This window comes from Triplophysa rosa, linkage group LG3 (genome assembly GCF_024868665.1).
Source record: "Triplophysa rosa linkage group LG3, Trosa_1v2, whole genome shotgun sequence".
In the NCBI taxonomy this organism is placed as follows: domain Eukaryota; kingdom Metazoa; phylum Chordata; class Actinopteri; order Cypriniformes; family Nemacheilidae; genus Triplophysa; species Triplophysa rosa.
In genome coordinates this window covers 16,573,396-16,588,097 of record NC_079892.1, presented here as the reverse complement: position 1 = coordinate 16,588,097, position 14,702 = coordinate 16,573,396, and the positions used below count along the sequence as shown (strand labels likewise).

Genomic DNA, 14,702 nt, shown 5'->3' with positions numbered 1-14,702 from the left:
GGGCGTGGACCCTCGCGCCACAAAGTGCCTACTCATCCCCTCACCACCTAATCTTCATCACCGCGTGCACGAGGAGCCTTTCGCTTCCCCCTGACCGCCTAACTCTGCCATAGTCTTCCTCATGTCCGCAGCGCGCCTAGACTTGCTAGTTTGCTGCCCCTTGCTGCCTATTCGTGGCGCGACACCCAAAAGATGCCAAAACGTCTCGCTCGCCACCCTTGCGTCCGCAGAGCGCCTAGAGTTGGTAGATTGCTGCCCCTTGCTGCCTATGCGTGGCGCGACATCCAAAAGATGCCAAAATGTCTCGCTCGCCACCCTTGCGTCCGCAGAGCGCCTAGAGTTGGTAGTTTGCTGCCCCTTGCTGCCTATGCGTGGCGCGACATCCAAAGAAGCCAAAACGTCTCGCTCGCCGCCCTTCTTTCTTTTTTCTCTCCCTCACGGCCGTGGCGCCCCCTAGAGGAGCCGGGCGTCCTTCGTGACCTTGCTCGTTCGTGCTTAGGGGAGGTTTCTGTCAGAAAGACGTCGGATACCCGAGCCAACGCGCGAGGGGGTTTGCGGGCCCATAGAGAACCACTAGAGGCAGGGAGATGTATGTAAAATAAGAAAAAATATTTAAGTTCACTTCCCGACCAAGCCCTATCGGTATGACGTCGAGAGTCACGTGACGCAACTTTCTGTAATTTTTCGGGCTCCTGGGGCCTCCGCGGCCCGTATGGGAGCCTCTGACACCTGCAACATATCCTATTTCTCTCATAGGTGGCTATCGTACAGAGACCCCCGAACGGCCCCGGGGACTCCGAATGACCCCGATTCAAATTCCGTAGCTGCTCGCTGCCCCCTCATTCGGTTCCCAAAGTTTGAAGACGGTACGGCCTCGTTATGTCCTATATTGCACGTTTTGGGGACGTTGTGGGCCGTTTATTTTTCTGGAATATTTTTTGTGATTTTTTTTCGAGCACTTTCCGTACACCGAGGGGTACGGGCTTCGAATATGTGGTGCGTGAGGGTGTGAAGAACCAGCATTCGAAGCCCCGAGGTTTCTGTACAAGAATAAAGCAGAATTTTGCTGAAAATGCTGTTCAGAGATGTATTTCTGTGAAAAGTGCATTTGTAAGCAAAATAAGCATTTTAATAGCCTGAAGTGTGCAATATACCAATATGGGGTGCTTCTAGGATACATAGCTGTAGGTTTGTCTACAAAAGCTGTTTACAGTCTTAAAAATTGAGCAGCACTTTGCCACCCCTTGTGGTGTCCGTACGATGCCTCTCCGGAAAAACGGCCCCTAAACTCCGATAAGGGAAAAAAGTCCCAATCATAATAAGAGTGAGCGAGAATTTGGCGTACAATTCAGGTATACGAGCCCTTCGTCTGCCTAGTCGACCGATGGCAATCTATATGAATGGACAATTGTCCACGATTTACCTAACTTCCCTTGCACTCGGAAATGCATCAAAATACGGAAGTAAAAATCGCAGCTTACTTTAAATGTCCACCCTGTTACTGTAGATTCTCCACAATAAAAAAATGGAATATATTATAACAGTTGTTGTCAATATTTAAGCAAGCAAATTAACTTGATATTTCCACCGTCACATTCCAATAACATTACTTTCACACATATTAGCAGAAAACCTTCTTCAAACAACCTTTTCAAAACATTTCATGACAGTAAAGGCTTAAATAAAATGCACAACCTGTGCATGAGTGTTACTGAAAGCAAAATGCCATGTGTGAAAGTACAGTGTGTGTGGCGATCTTCTCACCATCACTCTCCATGTCATCCAACATAAAGGCAAAGCTGTCATCTAAAGACATGTAAGAGTCGTCACTTTCCTCATCAGTGTAATATCCTGATGTGCTGACATCACTGGGGTGTCTGGTAACTCCCACAAACCCTTTCTTCCTCTGGAGTAACAAAATCTGTCTGGCCAAAGCCTGACCTTTCCCTTAATACACAGACACAACCACATATTTACACATAACCAGCTACAAATATCCGTTTACCAAATATACACCGCAACCATTTAAAACTAGAGAAATAAAGAAATTAATAAGAAGTATTATAAAGGTATACAACAGAAATGATTATAGACATTTTTAGTTAATTCATTCATAATTCCTAAGTACACTGCAATGTATCTTTGTCTTCTTTCATTTCCTATTGAGAAAAAGAATGGAAAAATACAGAATAAACCACAGACTTCATGAGATCGGGTCAATGGACTCACCGTTCCTGCCGTTGACTGGAATGATGCTCTTACGTTCAGACAGCAGAGCGCTGAGCCAGCTCGCCTTCATCTGCCCCAGATGGAAGCTCCCGAGGCAGAGAGCGCTGTTGCTGTGGTCCAGCCCCAGACGGCTGAGGAGAAGGGTGACGGCAGGGTCGTCTCCTCTCCTGACGCATACAGCCAGAGCCCCACGCAGCTGCTTTTCATGAACGCCAGCAGAAACCAGCAGCTCCAGCAGTGCCAGCGGAGCTCCCCGATCACAGACCTGCAGAAATATACCAACACATACAGGTTTTCCAGTACTGTATGGATTTGACTGTGATGGGTTTGAATATTTGTATTGTGTATTGCATTTGCACAAACAACTACTACTAACAACGCTGACTTTGCGACTGTACCTTTAAGACTTCCATATTTAAATAAACTCTATGTTATCTTTTGGTATTGTTATTCATTTATGTGTGGATCTCACATGTAACCAACACTATTATTGTAGTTTACTAAAATGAAAACTACTAAAAGATTCCTGTTTATTGAAATCAAAGAAAATATTGACCCAAATATTATTTGAAAAAAAATAAAAAATAAAAATAAATAATAAAAACTTATATAGCAGGATAAAATAATAAATAAATAAATGCAATTGCTAATATATACACGCACGCACGCACACACACACACACTGTATACATGTCCATTTCAGAGACCAATTTTCTGATTTAAAGATTTACTATTTATAGACATGCGTTTAGGCAAAATTATAATTTTTGTGTCATTCTGTGAACTACTAACAACATTTTTACCAAATTTCAAATAAAAATGTTTCTATTTGCATTTATTTGCAGAAAATGAAAACTGGAGAAACAGGTGAAAATAACAGAAAAGATACGTCATATTATTTTAGACCTCAAATACTGCAAAGAATTGGATACAGGAAGAACCAACAGAACACAATTTAATCCTACTTTTACTTAATCCTACAGTTGTTTTAATGTTGTGAATTGCATAACTGTAGTAAACATTTAATAATGCTATTTTTTATCATCAGACCTGATTTATGAGAGAATCCGTCTTTGTTTTCTTGTTGATGTCAGCACCCAGCTGTATGAGACACTCGGTCATGACCACATCTCCCTCCTCACACGCCCTTTCCAGAAGCATGTACATGATCTCACCGTCTGCCACCATCTTCAGCAGACACAGGCAACTCATTCCCTGCAACTGGACAACAACGCTGGGATTTATCACTTACAGTTCGTTCATTTATGAAAGCTTGAGATCTCCTTCTTGTAATGTCTCACCGGATCTCTACGCTGGTCTGCCGTGCTCTCCCTCAAGATCTGAAAGATCTCCTTCTCGAACCCCTCCTTCTGCAGCTCTGCCGCCGCACTCGAGCAGGTGTCCAACAGCTTCCACACCACCTGAATTCCCTGATGGACCAAAACTCACACCGCTAGACCCTACTGTACAAACCATTTGAGAGCCTTTGAATTGTAGAATGAAAGCCACAATACTGATGTACCTTGAGGAGCATGGCCGTGTCTTCTTTGTGTTGTCGTACAGAGTTGACTACAACAGAGGCCAGTACCGGCACCATCATACGAGAAAGCTTCTTCTTAGAGATGAGGTGAAACAAGAGGCTAAGACCCCAGTAGTGGATATCTACAATATAAGGCAGATGATTTCAATTGATATACATTAGCTCTGTTCCAAAATCTATAAGAAATAAATAAATGTGAGGTTCTTGGCCAGCATAACTGTAATATAGACCACAATGTAATAGAGACAGACAATGCTCTGGGCATTAAAGGGACAGTTCACCCAAAAATAAAAATTTCTGTCATTACTTGACCTCAAGTTGTTCCAACCCTGTGTAAATTTCTTTGTTCTGGTGAACAGAGTTATTATAGTTTTGATTTTAGTTTTATTAAAAATCAGCTTTTATTTTTATATTTTGTGTTAATTTTAGTTAAAGTTTTAGCAATTTTGGTATATGCTTTTGTCATTTTATCATTTATTGGTTTATTTTTAATGTTGCTGTATAAGATTAATTCATTTTTATTTTAGTTTTTGTTTATTGTTATAGTTTCACTGCTTTAAACTTCAGTTTACCTTTTAGGCAACATTTAAATTTTTCCTCGAGTCAAGTTTTTCCAATCATTTTTAGGTCAATATTTGATTTGATTTCAATGAACAGGAACATTTCCAAAGTTTTAATTTTAGTAAACTAAAATAACCTTGGTGAACACAAAGAAAGATATTTGTAAGAATGTTAGCCACTGAGATTTCTGGGGCACCATTGACTACCAGTAAAATGGTTGTCAAATTTGCACCAGAACTATTTGTTTTCCTAAATTCTTCAAAAAAATTATTTTGTTCAACAGAAAAAAATATATACATTAATAATTCTTTCTACTATGGTAGTCAATGGAATTTTCATTTTCGGGTGAACTGTCCCTTTAAGAACTTATGGCTGAGATCAGAAGTTAGGATCAGAAATGGGATGAAGGTGTTAATACGCACCACGCTTCAGTGGGAACATCTGCAGTGTGTGAAGAACTGTGTCTATCGCCCCCTGCTGGCACATGAGGTCAACGGCTCCTGAACAGTCAGCTAAAGTGGTGAGAACACCAAGCCCGCACTCCTGAATCTCCTCACTACTAATAAACTAAAAGCACAAACACAAAAACTGTGCCATCATGCCACTGATGCAGTCAATCGAGTTTGTAGCTATACTGAAAAAAATTCTTATGAAAGTAAAGCTAGAAAGAAACAAGCTATGTACCCTATTAAGTGCCGCTAGATATACAGCGTGAGCTCCCTCTAGTACACACTGGTTCTTCAGCACCCGCAGCGACACATCCACCATGTCGGGATCCGCCACTGAGATGCCATCTTCCCTTAAACTCCTGTCTGCTCACACAAAGAGACACTTTACATCAATAGTGTACACTTTAACATTTGTTTTTAAAGGGATCGGAAACATAAATTCCTCAAATAATCATCACTTGTCAAAAAATTGTAAAGTGCCACATACAGTACAGTACATGGTCACCAGTAAATCTGAAAGAAAAAAGAAAACAACAAAAATGATTTTAAAAGCATGCCTGGGTTGAGAAGAACAAGACTCGCTCTGAGACCCTCCAGCTGAACTTCAGGAAGGAAGTTGTGCGTCTTCAGAGCGATCAGAATCTGACCGAGAACCAGAGCACCTTCATCCAGACCGGCCCTCCTGGAGAAAGCCAAGGAAGATGTTTACCACCCCTGGATGTGTCATTCAATGTTTATCTCTATTTTGTAAATCAAAGACTCAGTGACTGTTTGAACTTGTACTCACGCTCCCTGGAAGAGGGTGTGAAGCAGTTTGCAGGCGCTTTCACACACATCGCTGGAGTTTGAGTGTTTTTTCATCAGATTGACAATGTTGAAATGAATGCCGTGAGACAACAAGAGGGCTCTCATCATGCCTACAATCAGGAAACCACCAAAATATCAATCGCTTCAAAACATCACACATTATATTACTAAAAAAGTGTAAAATCACAATTTGAATATTTCGTCGCGGTCCAAATTCGATGTTTTTCAGGAAATGGGAGAAACACTGTAGTTTTTCAATGATTACACACTACGTTGACAGAGTTGAAAAGCAGTTTTTAATACTTTTTATTGTTTAGACATTTGCAAAACCCAGTGACAAACAAAAAGGGTGACTAATAATAATGGCAAAAAACAAAAATCACAAAATATGGAGATATGAGGTTTCGGAAGGAACTCGGCTATTTGTTATTTAGCTGTGGCTGTACATGGATAACTTCAAAGCTAAAAGTCATGAAGTGCAATTTACTTCCATTTCTAGTGTGACAAAAGAACCAGAGAAACATCATCTTTCTTTTATTATCTCTCATTAGGCTCATTATTTGATTAGAAAGTCAATAGTTTTTGTATCGAACAATAAAAACACAAAGTATAGGAGACTGAGATTTTTGGACCCCACTTCACATATCTGACCTAAGAGAAATAAATAAATAAATCACGACTCACTGTTGTGTTGTATAAGTGTGCGCAGTGTACAGGAAGCAGCTTGAAACACCGGCACACAGGACGAATGAAAGAGCATTGAAGCCATAGTGAGAGTATGAAGAGGAGGCCTGAAACACAAGGAAACATGATGCTGAAACACATACAGTATGTTGATACTGTACACTTATTTAGTATTCAATTGTTGGTTTCACTTCCAGAGTGATTTTTTCCAGCTGATGATAAAACATTGATACGCTCTGATGATCCATCCGAATGTAAAGGGCTTGTAAACTGATGTAAAATATGATACATTTCATAAAATCGAACCTTCCTTCCAGTTCCACGTATTGGGAAGCATTGCAATGGAGCAGCAGGCTGTTTACGGCCCAACAAGCAGCTTCCTGATTGGACAGAGAGTAACATTAACAGTAGTACAAATCCCAAATATGAACTTTAGATTTTTTCTGCATAGTGAGCATGGCCATGACCTCCTCACCTGTACTGTGGCATTATCAGCATGCCTCTCCAAAGCCGTGTAACAGGCTTCTGTCCATATAAGGCTTTCCTCCGCATGTGTGACTTCTTTCCTAACGGCCATTTCCTGTTCCACCCCATCCTCCTCACTGCCCTCTCTGTCCAGACCTTCATTCTGTACTATAGACTCCGCTGAGAAATGGAGATCACATGACCAGATTATCAATTTGTGACGTCAGATCCTGCAGCTAGCAAGTTGGTTTTAGTTCACATGGTCATACTTTACCCCAACATCCACATTCTTTAGTAAATTTTCTATCATTTTAAAGTATTATAATGCTGTATGATACAATGTAGACATACCAATGAAACGGATATTTGAAGTTTATTAGTACCAAGGAGTAATTCACGATATTTTGTAAAAACCTCTCTCTATTTGTATACCAATCGGGGTGCGTTTCCCAAAAGCATAGTTAGCCAACTATGGTCGCAAGTTCCGTCGCACCAGCATAGTTTAACAGAATGCAGAATGATATAGTTTTTATAAATAACTGGAAGAGTTTTGAGGGCAGACCTGACCTGTTGAAACGAGATGGTCTCCATCCCTCCTGGGCTGGGACTTCCATCCTGTCTAGAAATATGGCAAAAAGTCTTAATGCTAATGCTAAAACTTGACTCGCTGGGGCCCAGGTCAGGGAGCAGACAGTATGGCTTAACCAACTGTCTGCTTGCCGTCTCACGTCGCAGAATACACAAAATGTACAACATGTAGTAATCCGTTCTCCCAAACATCACAAAATAGAGACTGTGTCTGTCCCCCGGATTAGCAAACATAAAATAATGCGTAAACCTCTTGAAAGTAATTTAATAAACGTTAAACAAACTAAACATGAACAAAATACAGATAATCAACTGTTACGACTCGGATTGCTAAATATTAGATCTCTCTCTAATAAAGCACTTTTTGTTAACGATATGATAACAGATCATAAAATAGACATGCTCTGTTTGACAGAAACATGGCTAAAACCAGATGATTATATTGCTTTAAATGAATCTGTCCCCCAAGATTATTATTATAAACACGAGCCTCGTCTAAAAGGCAGAGGGGGAGGTGTCGCAGCACTTTACAATAACTCTCTTAGCATTTCCCAGAAGTCGAACTCTAAATATAATTCTTTTGAAGTCATGGTTCTTCATGTTTCAACACCTAATACTAAAGATAAAACACTTTTTAAATTGATTCTAGCTATTGTATATAGGCCTCCAGGGCACCACACAGATTTTATTAAAGAATTTGGTGGGTTCTTATCAGAACTAGTACTGGCCGCAGATAGACTCCTTGTCGTTGGTGACTTTAACATCCACGTAGATAACGTTACAGATGCCTTAGGAATGGCTTTCAAAGACACTCTTAACTCCATGGGCATTAGTCAACATGTGTCAGGACCCACTCACCTTCGTAATCATACTTTAGATTTAATACTGTCTTACGGTATAAATGTGGACGACGTTAAAATCCTTCAGCAGAGTGAAGACATTTCGGATCATTATCTGGTATTATGTTTGCTTCACTGGCCTACGGCTGCAAATAAAACTCATTGTTACAAATATGGTAGAACAATAACTTCAACTACCAAAGATGCGTTTCTCGATAATCTGCCCGAATTGTCTCAAATCATGAGAAATAACGTTGAAGATCTTGACATTACCACTGAAAATTTTAATTCCACCTTCTCGGTAACGCTAGACAAAGTTGCTCCACTACGTTTAAAGAAGATTAAAAATGGCAGCCCCACACCGTGGTATAATGAACACACTCAGGCTCTAAAGAAAGCGGCCCGAAAAATGGAGCGCAACTTTAAGAAAACTAAATTAGAGGTATTTCGTACAGCATGGAAGGATAGTATTCGAAAATACAGGAAAGCCCTAAAAACTTCTAGATCCGCCTACTTTTCATCACTAATAGAAGAAAACCAGCACAACCCTAGGTTTTTATTTAACACGGTGGCTAAATTAACAAAAAATAAATCGTCAGTGACTTCTGATCCTGTATATCAGCATAGCAGTGATGAATTTATGAACTACTTCACATATAAAATCCAAGATATTAGAGAAAAAATTATAACAATGCAATCAGAAGTGAAACCCGCTGAACAAACTAACTACAGCGCCCTTAAGGAGAAAATGCAATTATTTTATACCGTAGATCAAGATGAGCTGTCTAAAATTATTAGATCATCTAAATCAACAACATGCATACTAGACCCTATACCTACAAATCTACTGAAAGAGATGCTCCCAGAAATTATAGATCCTCTTCTTGGTATTATTAACTCATCTCTGACATTAGGACATGTGCCTAAAGCATATAAGGTGGCTGTTATAAGGCCCCTTGTCAAAAAACCCCAACTCGACCCTAGAGAACTAAGGAACTACAGGCCTATATCGAATCTACCTTTCATATCTAAAGTTCTGGAAAAAGTAGTTTCAACTCAATTATGCTCCTTCCTCCAAAGGAATGACATCAATGAAGAATTCCAGTCTGGATTTAGAGCATGTCACAGTACAGAGACTGCTTTGATCAGAGTTACAAATGATCTGCTATTGGCGTCTGACCGAGGTTGTATCTCGTTATTGGTGCTGCTAGACCTTAGTGCTGCATTCGATACCATTGACCACAGCACACTCCTACATAGACTCGAAAATTATGTCGGCATTAAGGGAATAGCTTTGAAATGGTTTAAATCTTATTTATCCGACCGTTTTCAATTTGTAGCAATAAACAATGAGGTGTCACGCAAATCGCAAGTCCAGTACGGTGTACCACAGGGCTCAGTCTTAGGGCCTCTGCTCTTCGCATTATACATGCTACCTCTAGGAGATATAATAAAGCGACACGGAGTTAGCTTTCACTGTTATGCTGATGATACTCAACTTTATATTTCCTCGAAGCCTCATGAAACACAGCAGTTCCATCGAATAATGGAATGCATAGTCGATATAAAAAACTGGATGAGTAACAACTTTTTATTACTGAACTCGGACAAAACGGAAGTGTTACTTATTGGACCGAAAACTGCTATAAGTAACAACCAAGAATACTGTTTAACTATTGACGGATGTTCCATAAAACCCTCGTCGTCAGCAAAGAATCTTGGCGTTCTATTCGATAGTAATCTGTCATTTGAGAGCCACGTCGCCAACACCTGTAAAATTGCGTTTTTCCATTTTAAGAATATATCTAAACTACGTCATATGCTGTCAATCTCAGATGCAGAGAAGTTAATTCATGCATTCATGACATCAAGACTAGATTACTGTAATGCACTGTTAGGTGGTTGCCCTGCAGGCTTATTACAAAAACTCCAATTGGTCCAAAACGCGGCAGCTCGAGTTCTTACACGTACAAAAAAGTATGAACATATTAGCCCGGTTCTGTCAACCTTGCACTGGTTACCTATAAAGCATCGCGTTAACTTTAAAATCTTGCTTATTACCTATAAAGCCTTACATGGTTTAGCTCCTCAGTACTTGAATGAACTCCTTTTGTATTACAGTCCTTCACGTGCATTACGCTCTCAGGCGTCCTGTCAGTTGGTAATACCTAGAATTTCAAAATCAAGTGCAGGTGGTAGATCCTTTTCCTATCTAGCGCCTAAACTTTGGAATAGTCTTCCCTGCACTGTCCGGGAGGCAGACACACTCTGTCAGTTTAAATCTAGACTAAAGACGCATCTTTTTAATCTTGCATACACTACTCTTCCATAATATAAATCTTCAGAGGGTTTAGGCTGCATTAGTTAGATCAACCGGAACCAAAAACACAACTGATGTACTTGTTGCATCAAAGAGTACAGAACAGTACTCTACTCTCAGCCAGTCTTGTCTCATTGTTCCAAGGTTACCACAGCGAGCAGGATGCAGTTCATGGCCTGACCTGATGGTAGAGCGGAGAATGGGAAGTGGGGACCTGACAAGAGCTGAGATGATAGAGCTGGATAAAGAAGGACGCGGTCTCTTGACATGTCTTCACCACAAAATTTCAAATGCTATTAGATTATTAATGATAATCTTAAACTATAATTTATTTTATTATTAAGTTTATTTATTTTATTTAGCCTTGTTGTGCAAGCTCTCTGGAGCTTGTGCAGAGGCAGCAGCTTTTGCCAGAGGGGAACTGGAATCCCCTGGTTGGGCCTGGGTTCTCCTGAGGTTTTTTTTCTCGATTAGAGTTTTGGGTTCCTCGCCACCGTTTGCATACTGTTTTTGCACTATCTGCCTGGCCGGGGGGGCTGCTTTAGAATTTTAAAGTTTTACTTAATTAATATTGCATATAGGAATTTATAGTCTGTTATATTTGACCTGTGCTTCTCTCTCCTTTATCCTAAATGTGTGCTCTCACTGAGCGTGTGTGTGTGTGTGTGTGTGTGTGTGTGTGTGTGTGTGTGTGTGTGTGTGTGTGTGTGTGTGTGTGTGTGTGTGTGTGTGAGTGTGTGTGTGTGTGTGTGTGTGTGTTTGTGTGCGTACTTGTCTGTGTGCGTGCGTGTGTGTGTGTTGTGTGTGTGTGCGTGCGCATCCGTGTGTGTGTGTGTGTCTCTATGTCTATGTGTGTTAGTACGTGTGCATATTGTGTGTGTGGAGTGTTTTGTATGTCGGTATGTCTGTCTTCTGTGTTTTCAACCTTTTCTTGTTTCTGCAGGTACAACTTTAATTATTTTGCTTATAGTCAATATGTCTCATGTACAGCTGCTTTGTAACAATGAAAATTGTAAAAGCGCTATATAAATAAAGTTGAGTTGAGTTTAACGATTCAACCCTGATAGCACACATACATCTGGTTTACGTCTATTTGACGTCTGCATTTACATCTGCAAGACATCTACAATACATCGTTTGCTCATCTGCAATACGTCTCGGAGATGTCTGCTGTCAGACGTCATATAGACATCTAGAAGATGTCTGTAAGATGTTTATGATTTAGAATGGATGTACAACAGCTCTTTCTAAGATGTTTAGCAGATGTTTTTAAGCAGCAGATCTCCAGATCTTTAGCAGACGTATTACAGACTTTCAGACGTCTCCGAGACGTATTGCAGATGAGCAAACTATGTATTTAAGATGTCTTGCAGATGTAAATGCAGACGTCAAATAGACGTAAACCAGATGGATTGTGCTATCTGGGAAGTGTTTCCAGAAACCATCGTTCCGATGTACATTCGCAAAATAGCTTCGCAAAGTTTCGTGTTTGGAATTACAGGTCTCGAGCTGTGGTTAGAAGCATATATTATTACTATTATGACATGTAGACTTACATACAGCGCATTCTATAGCAATCTTTCTAAATACATACAAATTTCATTTTATGTCTTTTAGTTTGTCAAAAAAATAAATGCGCTGTTTTAAAAAAAATGCACATGTACGCAGCTTTACGGGCTCTAGGACCCTGGGGGAATCCCTGGGCGGAGTAACGTAGGAGGAACTTGCAAATGAATGAAAAATTTTAAATAAAACAACGGAGAACAAAAATAGGATAACAAAAGTAGTCTTTAAATGCAATGTACGCTATTTACAGCAATAATTTGACATCAATACGATCTGAACGTATTAGTAGACGTTATTACTCCACCACCTGTGTGACGTCATCGACTACGTTGTTGAACCAACTTGGTTCAAACGATTAATCTCCGAAAGAGTTACTACGGTTTTGGGAAATATTTGTAACTGCATCGTTGGTGGTTCAGCAGCGAGCTACGTCGTTGTTCAGGAAACGCACCACATGCCAATGCTTAAAGCAACAGTCCTCTCAAAAATGTAATTCTGTTATTATTTAATCATGTTATTCCAAAATAGAGCGCTTTTCCACCATCGCGCCGAACCGTTCTAAGCACGGTCTGAAATGGTTTCAGTTATGTTTCCACGTGAGCCTGGTTCGACACAGCACGGTTACAAACTGTTCTCGGCTCTGAATTTTCGGCACGGTTGTCTAACCATGATTCACTGTGATGGTGGTGAAGAGTTCATATTTCATCGCAACTCATGAATTTTTATACTATGGCTATTTAATTCTTATGAATTCATACAAGCTGATTTATATGTTTTGGTACGATCTGTTTTTACACCAGTGACATTTCGGGTTTAGGGGCGGGACTTCATTACTGCTTTTTTGTTTACAAGCTTTCCTGCAGCTCAGTGGTTAGCGCAATGGCGCTAGCAACGCCAAGGTCATGGGTTCACTCCCAGGGATTGCACATACTCAGAAACAAATGTACATTATAGTATAATGAAATGTAAGTCGCATAAAAGCGTCTGTCAAATGCATAAATGTAAAAAATGTTGAATTCATACAAAATAGCCAGTGCTGGGAGTTCAGGGATCTCCAACTGATGGTACATTATATTTACTTACCAAGCATGCTCAGACAAGAGAGAGCAGCAGTCTGAACTGTTGCATTATCAGGGTAAGACACACAAGCTTTCACAGCCACTTTGTGGACACCATTCAGCACCAAGATGTTATAGTAACTCTCTGTCAAACAATAATTTTTAAATTAGTTATGACGACAAACCAGGCATACCGTATAACTGCACTAGTTCTACAATGTGAAAACAGCATCGCCCCAATCTGACCGGAACCCACCTGATGTAAGTTTTCGTAACAAACAGCATCCGGTCTCCTGTATGGCCTCAGAGTCCAGCCACGCCTCCATAGCCCGACACATCAGAGTGTAGCATTTAACCGTTTTGGACATCAGCATCTCAACATTGCTTGCTAAGATTCAAGACACAGGTCCAGTTAGAACAATTTTAGGCGAACAGAATCATAAACACAAAGAGGGGGCAGTGTGATGTACCTGGAGCAGCCAACGGTATGAGGACCCTTAAAGCTCGCAAAACCACATTCTCACTATCCATAAACCTTCTGAGAGCATTCAGAACCGCCTCATGGTCCTTCTTCTCGATGAACTCCATCAGATGATCCTCTGAAACTGGTACGGCACGAATGAACAGTTACAGGGAAAATTCTATCATCATTTATTCACCATCGTGTCATTCAAAATACATATAAGACTGTGGAACACAAAAAAAGATATTTTAAGAAATGTCTCTGTGGTTTTGTGAACATGGAAGTCAATGGGGTTGATTACCAACCATTCTTTAAATTCTTTTGTGTTCTGCAGATAAAATAAAGTCATACAGGTCTGGAATGACATGATGGTATGAATGAATTTTCATTTCTGGGTGACCTATCCCTTTAACTATATACACTACTATATACAGTATCAATGGTCTTCCGAGTATGTTGCTTGTGTGTGTGTGTGTGTGTGTGTGTGTGTGTGTGGTCACCTCTCTGCAGCAGTAGTTGTAGAGCCGCACATCCCTGCAACTGAACCTCCTCACTGTCACTGAACGACCTCATTGCCCTCAAAACCTGGAAAAACACGTCTATTTCTTCCTCATCCAGGACCTGCGTCGCAATCTCATCTGGCCCACAAACACAAAACATCAGTACCGCAGGAGTGGCCAATGTGACCTATTCATAACACTTTACAAGCAGAACCTTTAGGGATCTTTTTTAAAGAACAGTATGCAAGTTTCCTTCTAGTATTTTGGTGTCATTATTTGGTTAGATGTTTTATGGGAACGCAAGCATTACCTGAATTAAGTAACAGAGTCAGAGCTCTGAGACCCACCATCATCATTTTGGCGTCTTTATGAAACATGTACAGCACCTTCAGAATATGCCTGTGAGAAAACATCCAGCCAATCATAAACATGAATGCACATGCCCTCGCATTTATTAAAAACTCGGAATCTTGCGAGATTCAAATCAGGAAAACAAAGGAATTTATTTTCAGGTTTTTACTTTCAGTTTCATACAGTGACAAACGTAGGACGTTCCATATATTCATACTTTTGTTTTAAACACTTGAAGTTTAGTTAGGACACCTACTGTACATACATTTTATAGAGATAAGC

General features: G+C 40.2%; 1 protein-coding gene across 1 annotated transcript in view; it reads right to left on the bottom strand.

Annotated features, from left to right (window-relative positions):
• lrrk2 (leucine-rich repeat kinase 2) overlaps positions 1-14,702 on the bottom strand; it is a 55,481-nt gene that overhangs the window by 39,119 nt on the left and 1,660 nt on the right. Inside the window, exons 4-20 of the mRNA XM_057329624.1 lie at positions 14,380-14,468; positions 14,070-14,207; positions 13,577-13,711; positions 13,363-13,494; positions 13,132-13,251; positions 6,746-6,915; positions 6,577-6,650; positions 6,271-6,377; positions 5,567-5,696; positions 5,337-5,461; positions 5,015-5,142; positions 4,753-4,897; positions 3,752-3,891; positions 3,531-3,659; positions 3,280-3,450; positions 2,230-2,494; positions 1,765-1,947 (exon numbers count right to left, since the gene is read on the bottom strand). Coding sequence (XP_057185607.1) covers positions 1,765-1,947; positions 2,230-2,494; positions 3,280-3,450; positions 3,531-3,659; positions 3,752-3,891; positions 4,753-4,897; positions 5,015-5,142; positions 5,337-5,461; positions 5,567-5,696; positions 6,271-6,377; positions 6,577-6,650; positions 6,746-6,915; positions 13,132-13,251; positions 13,363-13,494; positions 13,577-13,711; positions 14,070-14,207; positions 14,380-14,468 — 2,381 coding nt within the window. The remainder of the gene's footprint in view (positions 1-1,764; positions 1,948-2,229; positions 2,495-3,279; positions 3,451-3,530; positions 3,660-3,751; positions 3,892-4,752; positions 4,898-5,014; positions 5,143-5,336; positions 5,462-5,566; positions 5,697-6,270; positions 6,378-6,576; positions 6,651-6,745; positions 6,916-13,131; positions 13,252-13,362; positions 13,495-13,576; positions 13,712-14,069; positions 14,208-14,379; positions 14,469-14,702) is intronic.